We start from the raw sequence: 17,378 nt of genomic DNA, 5'->3' as shown, positions 1-17,378 counted from the left end.
AGAATAGCCAAACAAGTTCTTCCCTTTTTTGTAGGTAGAGAAACTGCAAATGAAATAACACTGGCTGTCTTGAAGTAGCTGAATCCAACTGCTTTTGACTATCTCTGGAGTAGACTGAGCCCCTTGACCTACAAAGCAAACTTTGATCCTTCATAAACATACCAGCCATAGTCCTGTTTCTAGACTTTGAGTATTTACATATTCTGCTTACATCAATCAAAATTACACTTCCACATACGGAAGACAGATGAAGGACTACAGGCTTAATCTTCAACTGTAGGAAACCATTGCAATTATAGCTTCAGTTCAGCTATACTGATTTCTTCCAGATTGGGAATGGACCCTAAGCAGTTATAATGAGATGACAGAAAAACACAAAAAGACTCCATGCTGATTTTCTGGGCTTGCAGGTGCCAATAAACAAAACATCTTTGTTTTACTTTCACTTTAACATAACATGGCTTATAACTGAATGAAAAAGAAAATTTTGTTTTGAAAATACTTCAAGGTGATCCATTTGATTCCAAAGTAGAGATCTAGCTCTTCAACTACTGCAAATCTTGGAGGCCATGATAACCTGAGTCAGTATCATCCATCTACTTTGAAAATAACATCTGTTACTTCTGTGGAACGTACTTCCTCACAGTGGGACTCTATGTAGTTTATGTCCGCTAGGGAATCATGGACCAAAGTTTTCAAAAGAACTCAATATGAAAAGACACTAGTATTCTCTCTTCCATTTTATTCATATCAGCATAGTGCTCTTGTCACTATGGTGTTGAATATATCCCAATAGTGCATTACATACTAAAATTAACATCTTTCCCATGTGGTTCATTCTTTCTTCACAGACTAGTTTAATAAGCAGAGCATCTAGTTTTGGGTGGGCTTGAGAGTGATTACTTTTTTGCACACAATATTGTGTGCAAAATTGTTCATATTGGAAAAATTAAGCTAAGGAAGTGCACTTGGCCTAGATTCATCCCATGTAATTTTTGTCACTGAGGTGTTTAATTAAGGAATACAGATTCCCTAGATTTTACATGTGGTTGATAGAGAAATGCAAATAACTAAGTATCTCCAGAGAGCCATTTGGATCTTAGGTGAGCTGAATGGCAGTCTGTAGGACCCTATTGTCTACAAGGAGAGAAATCTTAGGATAACCACATCACTAATGAAGATACCTCCTTTAGGTGCCTAAAGTTATGTGATGGGTTACTTGTAGTAGTGATAGTCTAAGGACATAGATGAGGCAAAGTTTGTAGGAAGAAGTAATGACATTTATTAGATAGTTCATGTAGCCACAATTTCATCTTGTCCTAGGAAAACCGTTAAAAAGAGTAGCATGACATTGATCTTCCCAAGTTTTATAGTTGTCATCCCAGCAGCAAATCAATAGATTCACTCAGAGGCATACATTAGCAATGTTCAACAGAGGAAAAGATGTATTTTTTTTTCCATTTCATCTCACTATATTTTATTTGTCCTTGTGCAAATCAACCAGATCAACCATGAGGGCACTTGAGAAAATTTACAGATTCTTTCTGTTAGTTTTTGAAATGGAATTGTATGATAGGAGAGGATTCTTCCCTCCAGTGCTCATAACTCCACTGCTCTTACTTTTTATAGACCCTCTTTGTCACTTCTAAAACTATGGTCTCAACTTTTTTTGATGAAGCTTTCATCTTGTATAGAATTTCTCAGCTACACAGTATGTATAGATATACGCAGATCTTTGACAGAAACACAACCCCAACTTATGCAGCAGCACTATTTTTCATATCATGCAAGATGCTCACTGAAGCTTCTGTTTATTTCTGGAAACATATGTGGTCTTCTGGATACATTTGAGCTGCACTACTGAGATTTTAAAAAGAAGGACCCAAACTTTGAATGTAATATAAATAATCTAAAGGAAGTAAGTTGAAAGAGCCTTTTTTTTTACAGTACATCTCACTGTGGGTTTGCGGAAGTTTTTATCATCATAGTTGAATGGTGAAAACTTTTGAAGATCCAGTTCATTAACAGGCTGCATTTAGACAGAAATAAAGGAACTTTGGATATCTTTTCAAAGTCCTCTTAGTTGCCTGCTAAATCAAGGTAATATCAGTGTCAGTTTTTCAAAGAGAGCTAATGATCTAAAGGACCTTTTGATATGTTTCCTAGAGATTAAGAGTTTCCACAAATGCTACTGAAGTTGATAGAAATAGCTGTTGAAACCAATGTTAACTTACATGTATAAATGCGGAACTCCAATTTGGAGGAAAAAATCTAAGTGAATTTCACAAGGTTGCACAGAAACTTTTTTCTGTAGCTGAAAGTAGAATCTAAATTATCTTATTTTCAATTCTATGTTCTAATAATGATGTCTATTTTGCCTAGAGGAAAATATCTGCCTGCTGTAAAGTGCACTGTGCTAGCCCACCCCTAATATGTATCTATCTTAATATAGTAATAATAATAATAATAATAATAATAATAACCACCTTTTATTTTCTGTAACACATCCTCATATATTTGCATTAATGAACCTAGATCATAGGTCTGCCTCAAGTGTTTATATGCATCCAGGCACAGACAACAAACTTATTCCAGTACCTAACATGTTTCTCTTGCACTTCCTACTGGTACTCAAAAGTTGTTCTCTGCAGGGTGTATTTTTTACTTTTTTTCAAAACTCTTTACTGGCAAACTGAGCAAATCCAAACTTGCTTGAGCATTCATTTTTGCAAAATAAATTCAGCTTCCTAATGCTGAATAGAGTAGGTGAGAATAGTTTGTTAACATTCTCCCAGGAAACAGTGTGAATGATGCTTATAAACATATGTCCTTATGGCAATTAATTCCTTCTTTCTATCTTTCTCAGGCACGCCAGATCTTGGACCTAACACCTGTGAAGGAGCTGGTGAGCCTGAAGTGGAATATGTATGGTCGTCCCTATTTCTGTTTCCTGGCTTTATTCTATGTACTCTACATGGTCTGCTTCACTATGTGCTGCATCTACCGACCACTGAAACCCCGAACAGGCAACAAAACAAGCAGCAGAGACAATACAATCTATGTCCAGAAAATGCTGCAGGTACTGTGTCTATAGGAGTCAGGGCCCCACAGGCAGCACTGGGCAATTCTAATCTAATCTACTTAACTGGAAAGTCCAATTCTTTCCCAGTTGCCAACTATTGCAGCTGTCCTCCTTCTCTCTTTCTGCCAGCTGACCTTCGTCAGTGAGGAACATGGGGTATGCTCTGTTCTCCGTTGCTGGGGCTGGGCTGGTTCCTATGGCCTTGTCAGGCCTAGTCATGTTTATTACACTAACAGTGGGCCTTCTTTTCCCCCATCCTCTTTTAAAATTTCCTTTCACTCCCTTTAAAATTTAATTTTAATTTCCTTTCCCTCCTCTTTCACTTCTTTTTTTTTTTTCCCAGGAATCATATATGACATATGAGGATGAGCTGAGGCTGGTGGGGGAGCTGATCACAGTCATTGGAGCTATAGTAATTTTGATCCTTGAGGTAAGAGAAACAGTGAGCTTATAGTCTCAAGTTTAATCAAGACAGATTTTACTTACTAGACAAAAATGAGTTTGTGCTCACAACTTGTTAGGGGTTATTTGCTTAGTCTAAGTTCTTTGATATATGTCTATGGCAATAGACACTGTCAACAGTATCTATTGGAGGAAACAGAGACTGTGACAACATACTGGTAAGACTCCAGGTGTGGAAGAAGCAATTATAAGGACTGGCCGTGCTATCAAATACTGTCTGCAGGATAATGCCACAGTTCCTGTTAGCACCATCTGTGGGTCCAGCTGAATCCCAGATGTTGCATGAGATTCTTAGAGATTCTTCACCCAGCACCCCTAAATACTCATGTGTTTAGGGTGCTGGCTGAAGTGATTTCTGTGCATACACAGAAAAGTTTATATTTAATTGGAGATCAGTGACCATTATTGGCCTATGACAGGAGCCTTACTCAACCAGAGTTCTGAGGTGGACATGTTTAGGTGTTCTCCTTACCATGAACTCTCCAAAAAAAAAAGCAGTTCTTTAAATTAAAACAAATACATCCCCCACTTGATTTTATTATAATATGAAATACAAGACCAAAACTTTCATATGAGAAAACTCAAATGATGATGCAAGGGTCAACTGAAGTAAAATGGGGCTTGTAAACAGCTTTCTCCCTACCCATATATGTTCCAGAAGGACAAGTCCTTCTTCCTGTGTTTGGTCAGGACTCTGGGGCTACAGTACAGCTAATACTGTGAGTCTGAATTATAACAAACTCCTTTGATTCCCCAAGGTCTTTTTTGTCTTCACTTCTGAGGCTCAGCTCTTTGTCTGGTCTCTTCTCAGTAATCTATATGAACTTCAGGCTCACAGCTCTGTGCTGCAACATCTCTCTGTCACATAACAAAGTCTCTCAGTCTGCCCAAGTGTTCTTAGATTTTCCAACAATCTCTGTCACATACCAAGGGGGGCCCACCTGACTCAGTAATTCAGTTTTTAAATTAATGTAGAAATCAAACTGTGAACCAGCAAACAAAGCAGATGCAGCTGGCCCCAAGGTCCTGTCAATATTGGTGGTTACCGTGACATTTAATAGTATAATGGAATCTGTCTAAGTACTAAAGTCAATAGGATGTCTCTCTTAGATCCCCGATATCCTTAGAGTTGGAGCAGCAAAATACTTTGGACAAACCATCCTCGGAGGGCCTTTCCACATAATTGTGTAAGTAGACTACTTTTAAAGTCTAATAAATATATTGTCTCTCATTTTCCCCACTGCTGTCTTTTGCCAGATGAGTCACTGTTGTAGTTTAACCCCAGCCAGCAACTGAGCACCACACAGCCGCTTGCTTACTCCCTCCCCCGGTGGGATGGCGGAGAGAATCAGAAGAGTAAAAGTGAGAAAACTTGTGGGTTAAGATAAAGACAATTTAATAAGTAAAGCAAAAGCTGCGCATGCAAGCAAAGCAAAGCAAGGAATTCATTAACTACTTCCCATCAGCAGGCAGGTGTTCAGCCATGTCCAGGAAAGCAGGGCTCCATCACGTGTAACAGTTACTTGGGAAGACAAACGCCATCACTCCAAATGTCCCCCCCTTCCTTCTTCTTGCCCAGCTTTATATACTGAACATGACATCATATGGTATGGAATAGCCCTTTGGTCAGTTTGGATCAACTATCCTGGCTGTGTCCCCTCCCAGCTTCTTCTGCACCTGGCAGAGCATGGGAAGCTGAAAAGTCCTTGACTAGTGCAGCAACAACTAAAACATCTCTGTATTATCAACACTGTTTTCAGCACAAATCCAAAACATAGCCCCATACCAGCCACTATAAAGAAAATTATCTCAGCTGAAACCAGGACAGTCACTTTCTCCATTGTTTTAGAGTATTCATTTTCTTGATTTACTTCTCTTACTGGCTCAGCTGGTGTGTAGGAAGCCAGACGAGTGGACAGGTAGAGTTGATAGTGCTGAGAGGTCTCTGCCTATGGGGTCTCTGCACATATGGCTATATGTGCCTGTCTTGGAATTTTTGAAAAGAAAAGAAAAAGGAGGGTAAGATTCCTTTACTGAACTTTTTTCACTGTCTCTTCTTCCTTTGCAGCATCACATATGCTTGCATGATTCTAGTAACCATGGTGATGCGTCTCACCAGCACAACTGGTGAGGTGGTGCCCATGTCTTTTGCCCTGGTGCTAGGATGGTGCAATGTTATGTACTTCGCACGAGGCTTCCAGATGCTCGGACCCTTTACCATCATGATTCAGAAGGTATAAGACACAAACAAATATTGGCTTGTTACACACATCCTGATACCTCTTTGCAGATAGGGAGAACTGAAAGAATACTTTTTCTCCATCAGGACTAGCATTAATGGCAAATGGACAAGTTCTTTTCTGCACAGAAGGTTTGGGACTTTCACATTCTCTCTTTAGTGCAGAAGTTTCCTTTATTCCACTCATGGTTTTAGAATCTGGAAAATGGTTTACATAGGGTTGCATTGTGGCTTGGTGGGACAGTTGGTCCTTATGGTGGCTCTGTCTTTGCTCTGCAGATGATATTCGGAGATCTTATGCGCTTTTGCTGGCTCATGGCTGTGGTGATACTGGGCTTTGCATCAGGTGAGTATACAAAAGGAACACAGCATTATGTTACCCCTGCCAACGTTTTTAGCATGAATTAAGTGTGTGGGTTTTGATTTATTCTCAGGTTGCCCTTTGAGTTAGCTGGAAAAGGTGGTGATGATGTATAGCTTCTATTTTTTTGAGCATGGTCACTTTACAGTACTGATTTCTGTTCTCATGAGTTTGGTTTTTAATTCTTGCTCTTTTCAGGGTAATAGAAATTAGGACAATCCAGATAATTCCACATATATGTAAGTCAAAGTTTAAAGACATACTGCATTGATGATATTTGTCTTTGGAAAATGAGATTAACACACATAGCTGTATTATACCCTTGAAGAAGAAAAGATCACTATTTTGAGAACAAATAAATAATCAAAGCAATTCTGAGTCATTTTATAATGGAGATCAGTGATTCTAGTCAGGGATTTGTCCTTGCTATGCTGGGTACTGCACTAGCATAGAAACACATGCAGCTCCTTCCCAGACCACTTTTGTGTTGTCAGAATCTCTTATAGGACCCTGTTGTTGCTCTTGGAATGTGATTCCTGTTGTTAAACTATCTCTCACTTTTTTTCCCCATTGCTCTTCTCTAGCTTTTTATATCATCTTCCAGACAGAGAACCCTGAAAACCTTGGGCAGTTCTACAACTATCCCATGTCCTTGTTCACCACCTTTGAGCTGTTCCTCACTATCATTGATGGCCCTGCAAACTATGATGTGGACCTGCCCTTTATGTACAGTGTGGTATACTTTGCCTTCGCCATCATTGCCACCCTCCTTATGCTCAACTTGTTAATTGCCATGATGGGTGACACCCACTGGAGAGTGGCCCATGAGCGGGATGAGCTCTGGAGAGCCCAGGTAATCTAATTTAGGTGGTGGGGGTTTGCTTTGAGTAAAGAAGGGGAAAAGTTGTCCAGGGAAAATGTGCTAGACAGTGCAATTACTTACTCTGCCATCCATGCTCTAAAGGAGGTACTCTAAAAGCTTTCCCTGGCCTTCACTTTTCTCAGGGGCTAATACAATAAGCCATGTCCTTTTAATTCTGTTTTAGTTTCTGTATACCAGCCACCAAATTTCTTTCATCCTTTCTATGAGTCTGAAGTGTTTAAGTGCAAGACTACTCTTCTGCACATCTTCCCATATTAAACTGTCTTCCAGTATATCTTTGCTATGCGAGTATTCCTACCTTATTTCAAATAGCAGCTAGAAGCCCATCCAAACTCTTGTCCATCCTGTGTCTCCCTAAGTTTGTTTCTTACTCATGGAATCTCTCGTTAAATAGAATTAAAGTTGCATCTTTTTTTTACAAATCACATTTCTGTGTAACTGAGAGTTAAATTATAATTATAGAGATTGACTGAGGGGAGATAGAATGCAAGGTAATGGTTACAAGTAGGTCAGTAACGTCTTTAGATCCATTAAGAGAAGTTGGCCTGACTCTCTTGCTCAAAAGGCAAAAAAATTCAACCACATCAGTTATATAGCTGCTCCACAGGAAATCTTTTCCTAGTATTTACATTTCCTAGTATTTTTCTGCGAGAAAAAATACATTTTTAAATGTAAATACATTTGAATACATTTCCTAGTATTTTTCTGTGAGAAAGCAATAAGTCAAATGGTTAAATGTAGTTGTGTTGCCACATTGGTAAGTTCTGATGATAGTTAATGCAGATATAAATACTGTCCTGTTCTCTAGCTTGCAAATTAATTACCCTACTCGCTGACATCAGGTATAAAAGGAAAGAAATTTAACTGTTTTAAGAGCACCATTGCTTTCTCAAAACATGGCACAGTTAGGACTAAAATAGTGACTTGCCCTATAATAAATGGAGTATTGACTCTATGATTTTTCTTCATTACATCTGGAGCTGTAATGAAGTACAGTAATGGGTCAGTACTCATGAAACTGATAATTTTGAAAGAGATTCTGATTTTTTTCTAATTGATCTGAGTTCTTTCTTTTTTTTTGATTCTAAAGGTTGTTGCTACTACTGTCATGCTGGAGCGGAAACTGCCACGGTGTCTCTGGCCTCGCTCTGGAATTTGTGGGCGGGAGTATGGGCTAGGGGACCGATGGTATCTCAGGTCAGTTCTCTTCTAGTGTGTGCATGTAAGGATCCCAGAAGAAGAATCCAATGTATGAACATTAATAAAGAGCCTTTCCAGCAGCCTGGGGAGGAGTGTTTGGAGCCTTCCCTTCCAGAATACAGACCTCAATCTGTTTTCTGTCTGTGACTGATAGACAAGCACTGTTCCCCTCAGAAAGCTCTGCTGTGCAATTCCTTGTGAAATCAGCTGATGTTTTCTTATCCATTAGTCACAGGAGACAGACTCCAGAAATTGCATGGGTTATAAGGCCTGGATTTTTCTTTCAAAGTTCTTATAATGAGTATCACAAAGCTTCACTGCTGTGCTTGGTTGGCTGTCCCTACCTATTAGATGCGTGAAATGGCAGAGGCAAAATCTATCAATTAGGCATTCAGCAGCAATGAACTGCTGATTCAGAAACAGAACAGGAATAATTAAAGGCAGGATTTCTTTCTGGTGTGAACCTAGGAACTATATTATACTTTGCAAAGACTGCATTAGGTGGCAAAGTCTTAGGTCCAGGATTTCAGTTTAGGCACTGAAATAATAAACAAATGGTCTGTAGTCTAGGTAACACTAGATTCCTCATTATTTGTGATTTTAATCAATATTTATACTAGGCCGAGAAAAGATTAAACTTTGTTTGGGCATGTGTCTTTTCTAACTGCATCATCTTTTGCTGATAAAACCAGAAGGGGGAGTGGTGGCTGTATGAAATAGGACTTTCTGGAGGTTTTAGCAGAGAAATGAACCCTGTGGATTTTCAGGTTTGCGGGGCAGAACAAGCAGACCTAAAGTGGTACCAATATGCAACACTTTCAGTCCAAGGTGCACAATATAACTCTGCAAGAGCAATATCCCAGCAACAATTCTTCATTGGATTTTATGAGAAGAGTGTTGGTGTGATCCCATTCTGTCAAATTACATGTATGTTCATTGTATGTACTGTGGGATAGTATTTCAGAAGACAAGTTATAAATAATGTAGAGAAGGGTTAGTGGAAGTGGAGCAGTTAAATAAAAGTTCAGCAAAATATAAGTGACATCCTGAGACTAGCAACCATGGAGTATCAGAAGAGGAAAGACAAGAACAAAGGAAATGGATGAATATATGCATATATACAAAGGATCTGGAGCTAGAGTCAGGTGGGGTAGGTCTGCCACTAGCTTACAGCTGGCAAAAAGGAAAGGTCAAATCATGACTGGGAAATGAGTTAAAGGACAGAAAACCACGGGCAGATAAGGGTACTGAAGTCAATAATGGGGATGAAGGTCTAGGAGATAATTGTGTGCTAGCAGCTGCTAGCACCATGCCTATAATCAGGTTCCTGTTTCTGTGTAGATTTTCTGGAATGTCTGGGTCAGTAGGCATATTCTTGGGAGGGGCTTGCCTCTTGTGGCTGCTTGGTTTTGTTGATAAACTGGCACATTTCTGCTTCATTCAGTTTATGTTTTTTAATCCTCTTACAGAGTTGAAGACAGGGTTGATCCCAACAAGCACAAGATGATGCGGTACACAGAAGCATTTAAGGCTCAGGATAGGGATAACTACAACAAAGGTTTGGAAAAGCTGGAAATCAATAGGAACATCCTGTACAAGAAGGAACTGTCTGCTCTGTCATTGTCACGGAGCACATCCAGGACTAGTTCTTGCCGTGGCTGGGAGATCCTGAGGCGAAACACCTTCCACCAACTTCATGGAGAGGTCGGTCATGCCATGGAAGAGGAGATCTATGATGTCTAAGAAGCCTCTTTTTTTACTCCGCAACACGGATCACTTTTGCCACAACAGTTGTCTTCTCCAGTTGTTCATACATACTCCAGCATGCTACACACATTCATCAGCCTTGAAGAACTTTGCTGGTGAACAGTTCATGGCATCTATGCTATGATATATGAATGCAGTCTTTTCTCTTGTACTTTAAGTGTCCCTGCTGTTGCACTGATACTTGCACCAAGCTGGTGGGCTTGTTGAGCTAAGGTCTGTGGTGATTTGTTATGCTTTGTAATGCATTACAGAAATGAGCACAAGAAGCCAGCAATGGGATTTCATCTATTTACAAAGAAGTGATCAGTAAGCCCTCTCCCGGACTGTTACATACAGTATAATCTCTCCCTCCAGTTTCACAAAATCCCAATGCTCTCATAGCAAAGAGAGCTGACTGAAGTTCTGTTTTATGATTTGGTACAGAACTGAACACCCCCCCCCCTCCTCCACCCCCCCCTATGCTCAGGAATGAAGGTATTTGCTGACACTGTGATGATTAAAAGGACTGTAACTACTCAGCTGGCATTCAGGGCCAGACAGATTTTGCCCTCTGAAGAAAGGCAGTCTCTATTAGCTGCATTTTCAACATTGCTATCTTAGCAGGACTGTTTTGGTTTTGATTTGGTTTTGGTTTGGTTTGCTTGTTTGGGGTTTTTTTGGTGGTGGGTTTTTTTTGTTTGTTTGATTTTGTTGTCACATGAATGCACTTTAAGCTTTTGAAAAGAAGTGATTGCTGGGACGATTCTGAGGGATCTGAAGTGGGAACTTCTTTTCTTAATGAGAGCATGTTTGACCTGGTTAGCTGACTTTCAACAGTGTGAAATTTCAGCAGAGCTATTAATGTCCCAAGTGACCTGAAGCTGGTCTTTTGTTTTCTGTGGAAAAGTAGGATTCTGAACCATAGTTCTCTGACTTATTACTGAGCCATCAAGGCTGAGTAGTGAGCTACAATGTAGAACTGAAAGAAATTAGGAGGAAATGTTGTATAGGTGAATAAGAGCTAGTGCAGAGGCAGTTCAGAAACCGGTGTGCTCGCTCGCTCTCTCTCTGAAAGTCTAAAACTATCCAATGAACAACTGAGTCATCCACACAGTTCCCTTCCAGGCATGATGCTGTGCCAGTCTGTCAGTTTGTCATCTGCCTAGGGCCACTTTAAGAAAAATGGAGAAATGTTCAGAGAAATGGACTGTCATTTCAGGGTTTTTTGTATTCTCAGGAGTGTGGAGTTTGATTCCAATAGCAGAAGTAAGTGGAAAGCAATCCATGGTCTTAACATTTCCTTCCAACAGGACTAGTAACAGAAACTTTGTTTTTTAAGAAACCAAGGATTATTATCTAGCACTAGACTTTGAGCCAAATCACCCTGTGATAACCAAAGCAGATAATGAAAAAGCTGAATCCAGTGGATTTCTGATTGTATTGAAATATCACAGCAAACATCTCCTACATCTCCTCTCTTGCAGGTGCTGTAATGAGCATTATGATCTTTGCAATTATGTGTGTTTATTTAAATGTCCTCTTTCTCTTAAGTGAATGTGTATTTATGCTCCAATGGAAGACTGACAGAATACTGTCTCTCTGGAATTCAACTGCATACTTTTGAGTTGATTTTTTTGTTGAATTGAAAGTGTTGCCTGGTCTTGCTCACTTAAGTATTGTCAGTCCTTCCCAAAACCTTTGGGGTTTACACTGGTGGTCTATGGAGATGGGAACAATGTGGCACATTAACCAGAACTGTGAATTGCTGCTCTAGTTGTAGATGAATTTTCTTTCATAGTGAATAGGAAATAGCAGGAAGGGGAGAATTGATAGCTTCCCCCTCCTACCCCTGCCCCCAAGTATTTTCACTAGTTTGAAAACCTGAAGAAATACAATTAAGATGGAGCTGCATATAGCCATTTCTACAGAAGGACTCCTCTTTGTGACATAATAATAATAATAATATTTAAAAAGCTATTTTGAAGGATAAGCTGTGTAAGCCCTGGTTCTGATTTTGTGTTCTTCTTCATTGCTATGAACAATAATGAGAATATTGATTTTGGAACTCAAAACTACATATTGACATTGCAGGAGGTAGAACAGAACTCAGTTAACAGTGCTAGGGCTTTATAGATTCCTGTATCTGCTCTCCATAAAAAGAAAACAGAAAATCCAGTAGCAGATATTTTTAAGGAAGTGCCCATGCACAGAACAGCATCAGAACTGTGTGATTTATTTCCTGTCTTTGGAGCTGCCTAATGTAAATAAGATAGAGAATCATAGAATCATAGAATTTTTTTGATTGGAAGGGACCTTTAAAGGTCATCTAGTCCAACCCCCCTGCAATGAGCAGGGACATCTTCAACTAGAGCAGGTTGCTCAGAGCCTGGTCTAATCTGACCTTGAATGTTTCCAAGGATGAGGCATCTACCACCTCTCTGGGCAAGCTGTTCCAGTGTTTCACCACCCTCATCATAAAAAATTTCTTCCTGACTACTACTGGAATTTGGCTTCCAGTTTCCTGAGGTGACCTGCATATTAAAAAAAGAATCCTGGAAAAAGACCTTATACAAAGGGGAGCAGAATATTTTACCAATAATAAATGATTCCCCAGTCAACTTTGCATAATCTTTTTGTTGATGATGAGTGGTGCAGACCGTTTTTAGCATAATTTATTTCATCTGGAGGATAAACAGCTATAGAAGAAAATTTGAGGTGGGAAAAGTCAGCAGATATAATGGGCACACCAGAAGCTGGAAATACTAAATTTAATACGTAAATGCGGAATACCTATCCTCTTCCATTAGGACATATATACATGAGCTGTGCCCAGGTGAACCTCAGATGCTGAAGTAATAGGAGGCACTAGACTAACATTTGAGCTGGTTCAATGCAATCTGGCTCAGACTTGGAAACAGCAATGACCACAGTCACACAAAGGCAAAGCACTTTTGCTGTAATATTCTGCATGAATGTGCTGCTTCAGGATTTGTTTAAGTTTTTTGCATTTTGAGTTATATCCTAAAATTCCAAAACAGTATTGGTCCTCCTTGCTGTTGCAAGGTGTCTTTCCTCTCCATCCTAACAATTTCGCAATAATTTGAAAGCAGACATTCCTCCTTTCCTTGAAACTGCTAACCTCAAACTATCTTCTATGCTACTGAAGCAACTTCTGAGTTTATGATAATGTGATGAAAATTAATGTTTTGATCCAGTTGCTTGTAGTAAAATGAGAAGTATTTTGCTGAAAATAAAAATATTAAATATATGGAGTATCTTGTCTGCTTCTTTGTATTTAAAATAAATATCATGGGCCAATTTTTGTGTTTGTTTCTCTAGTAGCAATCACAGACAAGTTGACAAATGGTTTGGCTCGTCATGGGTCCATGTTAAATTTTTTGGATTAAAGCTGTTTTTCCACAGCAATCTATGTCAGAAATTTCTTTATACAAAATTTGTATAGAGTTTCAAATACTGATTTCCAGTTCAAAATAAGAACTGTCAAGGCCCTTATTTTTTAAAGTCATTGAGTGTTTAGTGAAAACTGCCATACAAGCTCTTTGGAGAAGAAGCCGCATGTTCATGTTGGTGGAATGACCTATTTTGGATGGTGAGGCGATAGTCCTTGCTATAGCTGCTTGCAATAAAATACACATAGGTACAGAGAGTTTTCTCAGTAATACACATGCAAAACAGATACAGTTTGGTGTGTATAATTATGGTTCGCTGAATTTGATGTTTACACCATTTCTTAAATGATTACTATGATTTCCTTTCTAGCCTGGTTAAGGGCTTCATCTTATATTACACATTAAAGCAAACAAGGCTGCAAAGAAACTGCAAGTCAGACTCATGGGATGAATCCTGACTAATGAACTTCCATAAACTCCTATTGAAGTGCCTTCTGTACTCTTGAGAAACTCAGCTGTAAACAAAGGGTCTTGCTTGTTTATTAGATATCAATAAAATTGCTAATATACTGAAACAATAGTTTAATTGGGCTTTGTATTTGCACTTGTTTTTTCTCGTTTGCAATATCTAACTTTAGTCCCAGTAATATGTGATATTTTTCAGATTTTTATAATAAATACAATAACAAAACCATCCTTATCTATGTCTTGTATAGAAGTAAACAAGTTAAACCAATACTTTAAGTTGATCTTTTGAAAGCCTTCTAAATGGGAATAAACCAATCCAACAAATACTTGGTCCATAGAAGATTATGGCCTCTGTTCTTGTTACTGTTTTATGCTGTATGCAAAGTATGTAAGATCTGCTGCTATTTTTTCCTCTCTGCTGCTCTAACAGAAGCACACTTTAACATCATCCCTCTGCATGCATGAAAACCTTGTCCTTAGAACACCTTCCTACTCATCGATCAAATGCATTAATTGGCTGAAGTTCTCTTTTTGTTACAATGAATTAATTGAGACTGTATCTCAGAAAGCAGCAGAACTGGGAAAGAAAATACTACCATGTTCCATAAGCCCAACCAGCCTATAGTATCGGAATGAGTGATTCTTAAAATCCTCTGAGAAGTTCTAAGTTGATGTAGGAATTTCAATATAAAATATCAATAAATTAAAGTTTCAAGGGGGACAATACTTGCAACACATACTAATCAACTATACTATTGGTATAGCCACTTGGCAAAACCATGCTATGCATTGATTCTAGCCCCACTTCTGTCTGGGACATGGAAGGAAAGTTGAAGAGAAAGTGTAAGCTTCCTAGAATTCCCAAGGGGATAGCTGGGCAAATGAAATGTCAGCAACAGATGGAAAAAGTTACAGATTCCTTGTCAGATGTGCTGATTTCTGCAGCATCTGGAGAAAGAAGTTTTCAAACTGCCCAGCTGCTTAAGTACAGAACATCTAAAGCTTTGACTGAGATGAGTAAGGCACTTCACACCTCTTGTAGCTGTGGTTTCGGGCTTCCCACAGACCCAACCAGATGTTAGGGTATTAGTTACTATCTCCTCACTGTTTCAGATTATCTCCATTTGGAAAACCTTTTAAATAGGAAAAGATGAGATCTGATTCTGCATCAAAAAGAATTTTAAGGAAAATTCTATGGAGCAGAATAAACAGTCCTGGTTTTCAGGAAATAAGAGTAAGTTACAAAAAGTACTTGCCCAGTGCTATTCTCATTTATATTGTAAACGATTCTCTGGCTTTTTCCATTATGCTTCAGATAAACAATAGAAAATTCACTAGCTTGCCCAGAAAACCTCTTCTGGGAGGAAATTTAATTTATTCACCGTTCACCCTTTCTTTTAGTGTTCAGTGCTTGACAAATAAAGCTCTAGGATTTCACCTAGAGGTGAAATAGCCTGGCCTAATTCTTCCCACAAATAAATATCAGTGATTCTGATCACAGATCAGTGGCATTATCTATGGGAGAATTTTACAAGTCAGCTTGTATTTGAAAATATAAGAAAAGCAAGTGATTAAAAAAAATGAATGAAAGATTTGAGGTTAGCAGATTTCTAGGAAGATTTATCCATTGGCTCATAGAAGAACTGGTTGTAAAGGACATCTGAGATATCCAACATCAGACCATGCCTGCCATGACTTTGTCTTCCAGAGTCTTGAAAACCTTAAAGATGGAGATCCAAAACTCCTTTGTATACCTGTTTCTGTGCTGCACCACCCTTGTGGTGAGAATATTTTTCTTAATGTCCAACCTGAACCTCTCAAGTCACAATTGATCATTGTCCCTTATTATTCAGATATTAATAGCCTTCTCTATTTGAATCCTCATCCCCTCAGAAAATGAAGATTTAAAATAAAATGAAATCGCAAGTCCTTCTTTACTGTCCTCTGTAATTTCCCCTCTCTAATCTGGTCTTGCGCTTATATTTTATCCTCCACTAGCATTTTAGAGCTCAGTATGAATTTGTATAGGCTTAGATATATACATATACAAACCACATTAATTACTGCAGTACTGAATAGATAAGTTTTATATTTACAGGCAAAAAATTTGAGCTAAAAAAAATTTACTTAATGCCACTTAGCAAATAGTATAAAGCTGAACATTTGTTTTGGTGTTTTTCTGATTCCCAGTATGAACAATAACCTTGTATCCCCTGCGGTTAAGGATATACTTGATAGGGCCATTCAGATAGCCTTATGGGTCACCTTACAAACTAGTAAGTTGTGAAGCCCTTACCTGCTGAAGGACATCAGCCGAAGCATATTGAAAGGCCTCTGGAAGTAATTTGGAAGGTATGGGTCTTCATAAAGTTCCTAGTAGGCTTCACACAAAACATCATATATTGATAATTAGGACAAGAACAAGAATTTTTAAAACTATGCTCCCTGAGAGTCTTGCTTAAGGCACATCAACAAGACAACGGAAGGCTGTTTTTGCTTTGTAACTTCAAAGAAGACTTTCTGAAGTGCTAAGCTCCCCTTATTTTGCAAAGTTCACAGTTTATGTGCTACAGAAGATAAGACTTAAATAGTTTGTCCTGTCATTAAAGAAAGTATGAGGGTTTCCTCCTAAGTCACTGAATCTGCAACCCACCTTAGCTTGGCACCTTTTTCTTAAATTGTAGTTCATGTGCAAGTTTTCATTATTCAGCCTTACCCTGTTTTCACCAAGCTTACAGCACATACATGTAACATAGAAGACACCACCCCAGGGTCTACTCAAGCTTGCTGGCCATGGCTGGGCTCAGACTAATGAAAAGGTATCAGTACTGTTGATTAGGCCTGTACATACTGGAGAAGAAACTGGTTGCCATGTCATACTGTCACACAGTTTTCAGAGTAGTGTCCCTGTGAATAAGTCAGGAAAGTTGATTTTTATAAACATTGTTTCCAAACTTTGGGACAATAAAATGGGTAAACACTGAAGAATGACAATTTAACTCCTAACTTTAGAGGAAGTTTCTCACCATTTTAAAACTTTGCTTTACAGCAGGGATACATCTTTATAATATTGCAATGTTGTGGTACATTTTTAATATCTTTGAGTTGATAGATTCTGAAAACCAGAAACACTTCTTTGGCATAAATAAGACTGGAATTTAGTGATCATAAAAATTTAGTAAGTGCTAATGCAGACATTTGGCGATTACCAAGAAACAGACATGGGTGTTTACATATCAGGGTGTTTGTGCTATGATCAAATCATATGGGAGGAAGGAAGGAAGGAGGGATGAAGGAGGGGAAGGGTGGGAAAGAAGAAAAGAAGGGAGAGAGGAAGGGAGGAAGGAAGCAGGGAAGGAGTGAAGGGGAGAAGGAGGGAGGGAGGGAGAGAGGGAGGGAAGAAGAAAGGAAGGAAGGGAGGGAGGGAGAGAAGGAAGGAGGGAGGGAGGATGAAAAGGGTGGGAGGGAAGGGACGGGGGAGAGGTCTATATGACTTATTTTTTCATCTGAAGTGCTGAAGTTGAGTT

General features: G+C 38.9%; 1 protein-coding gene across 2 annotated transcripts in view; it reads left to right on the top strand.

The window, feature by feature from the left end:
* TRPV5 (transient receptor potential cation channel subfamily V member 5) overlaps nt 1-15,683 on the top strand; it is a 31,337-nt gene extending 15,654 nt beyond the window's left edge. Inside the window, exons 8-16 of one of the 2 annotated variants that reach the window (XM_072850869.1) lie at nt 2,867-3,079; nt 3,426-3,512; nt 4,655-4,731; nt 5,613-5,778; nt 6,063-6,129; nt 6,729-6,997; nt 8,118-8,224; nt 9,697-9,931; nt 15,579-15,683. In XM_072850869.1, the coding sequence (XP_072706970.1) occupies nt 2,867-3,079; nt 3,426-3,512; nt 4,655-4,731; nt 5,613-5,778; nt 6,063-6,129; nt 6,729-6,997; nt 8,118-8,224; nt 9,697-9,931; nt 15,579-15,683 (1,326 nt within the window). Of the gene's footprint in view, nt 1-2,866; nt 3,080-3,425; nt 3,513-4,654; nt 4,732-5,612; nt 5,779-6,062; nt 6,130-6,728; nt 6,998-8,117; nt 8,225-9,696; nt 10,335-15,578 lie in introns of those variants that run through there. The other variant, XM_072850877.1, reaches the window with a different exon arrangement.
* The last annotated feature ends 1,695 nt before the right edge of the window (nt 15,684-17,378 follow it).

The sequence above is a fragment of the Ciconia boyciana genome, chromosome 1 (assembly GCF_034638445.1).
Source record: "Ciconia boyciana chromosome 1, ASM3463844v1, whole genome shotgun sequence".
In the NCBI taxonomy this organism is placed as follows: Eukaryota; Metazoa; Chordata; class Aves; order Ciconiiformes; family Ciconiidae; genus Ciconia; species Ciconia boyciana.
The sequence above is the reverse complement of the archived record's forward strand: the minus strand, read 5'-3'. Positions and strand labels throughout refer to the sequence as shown.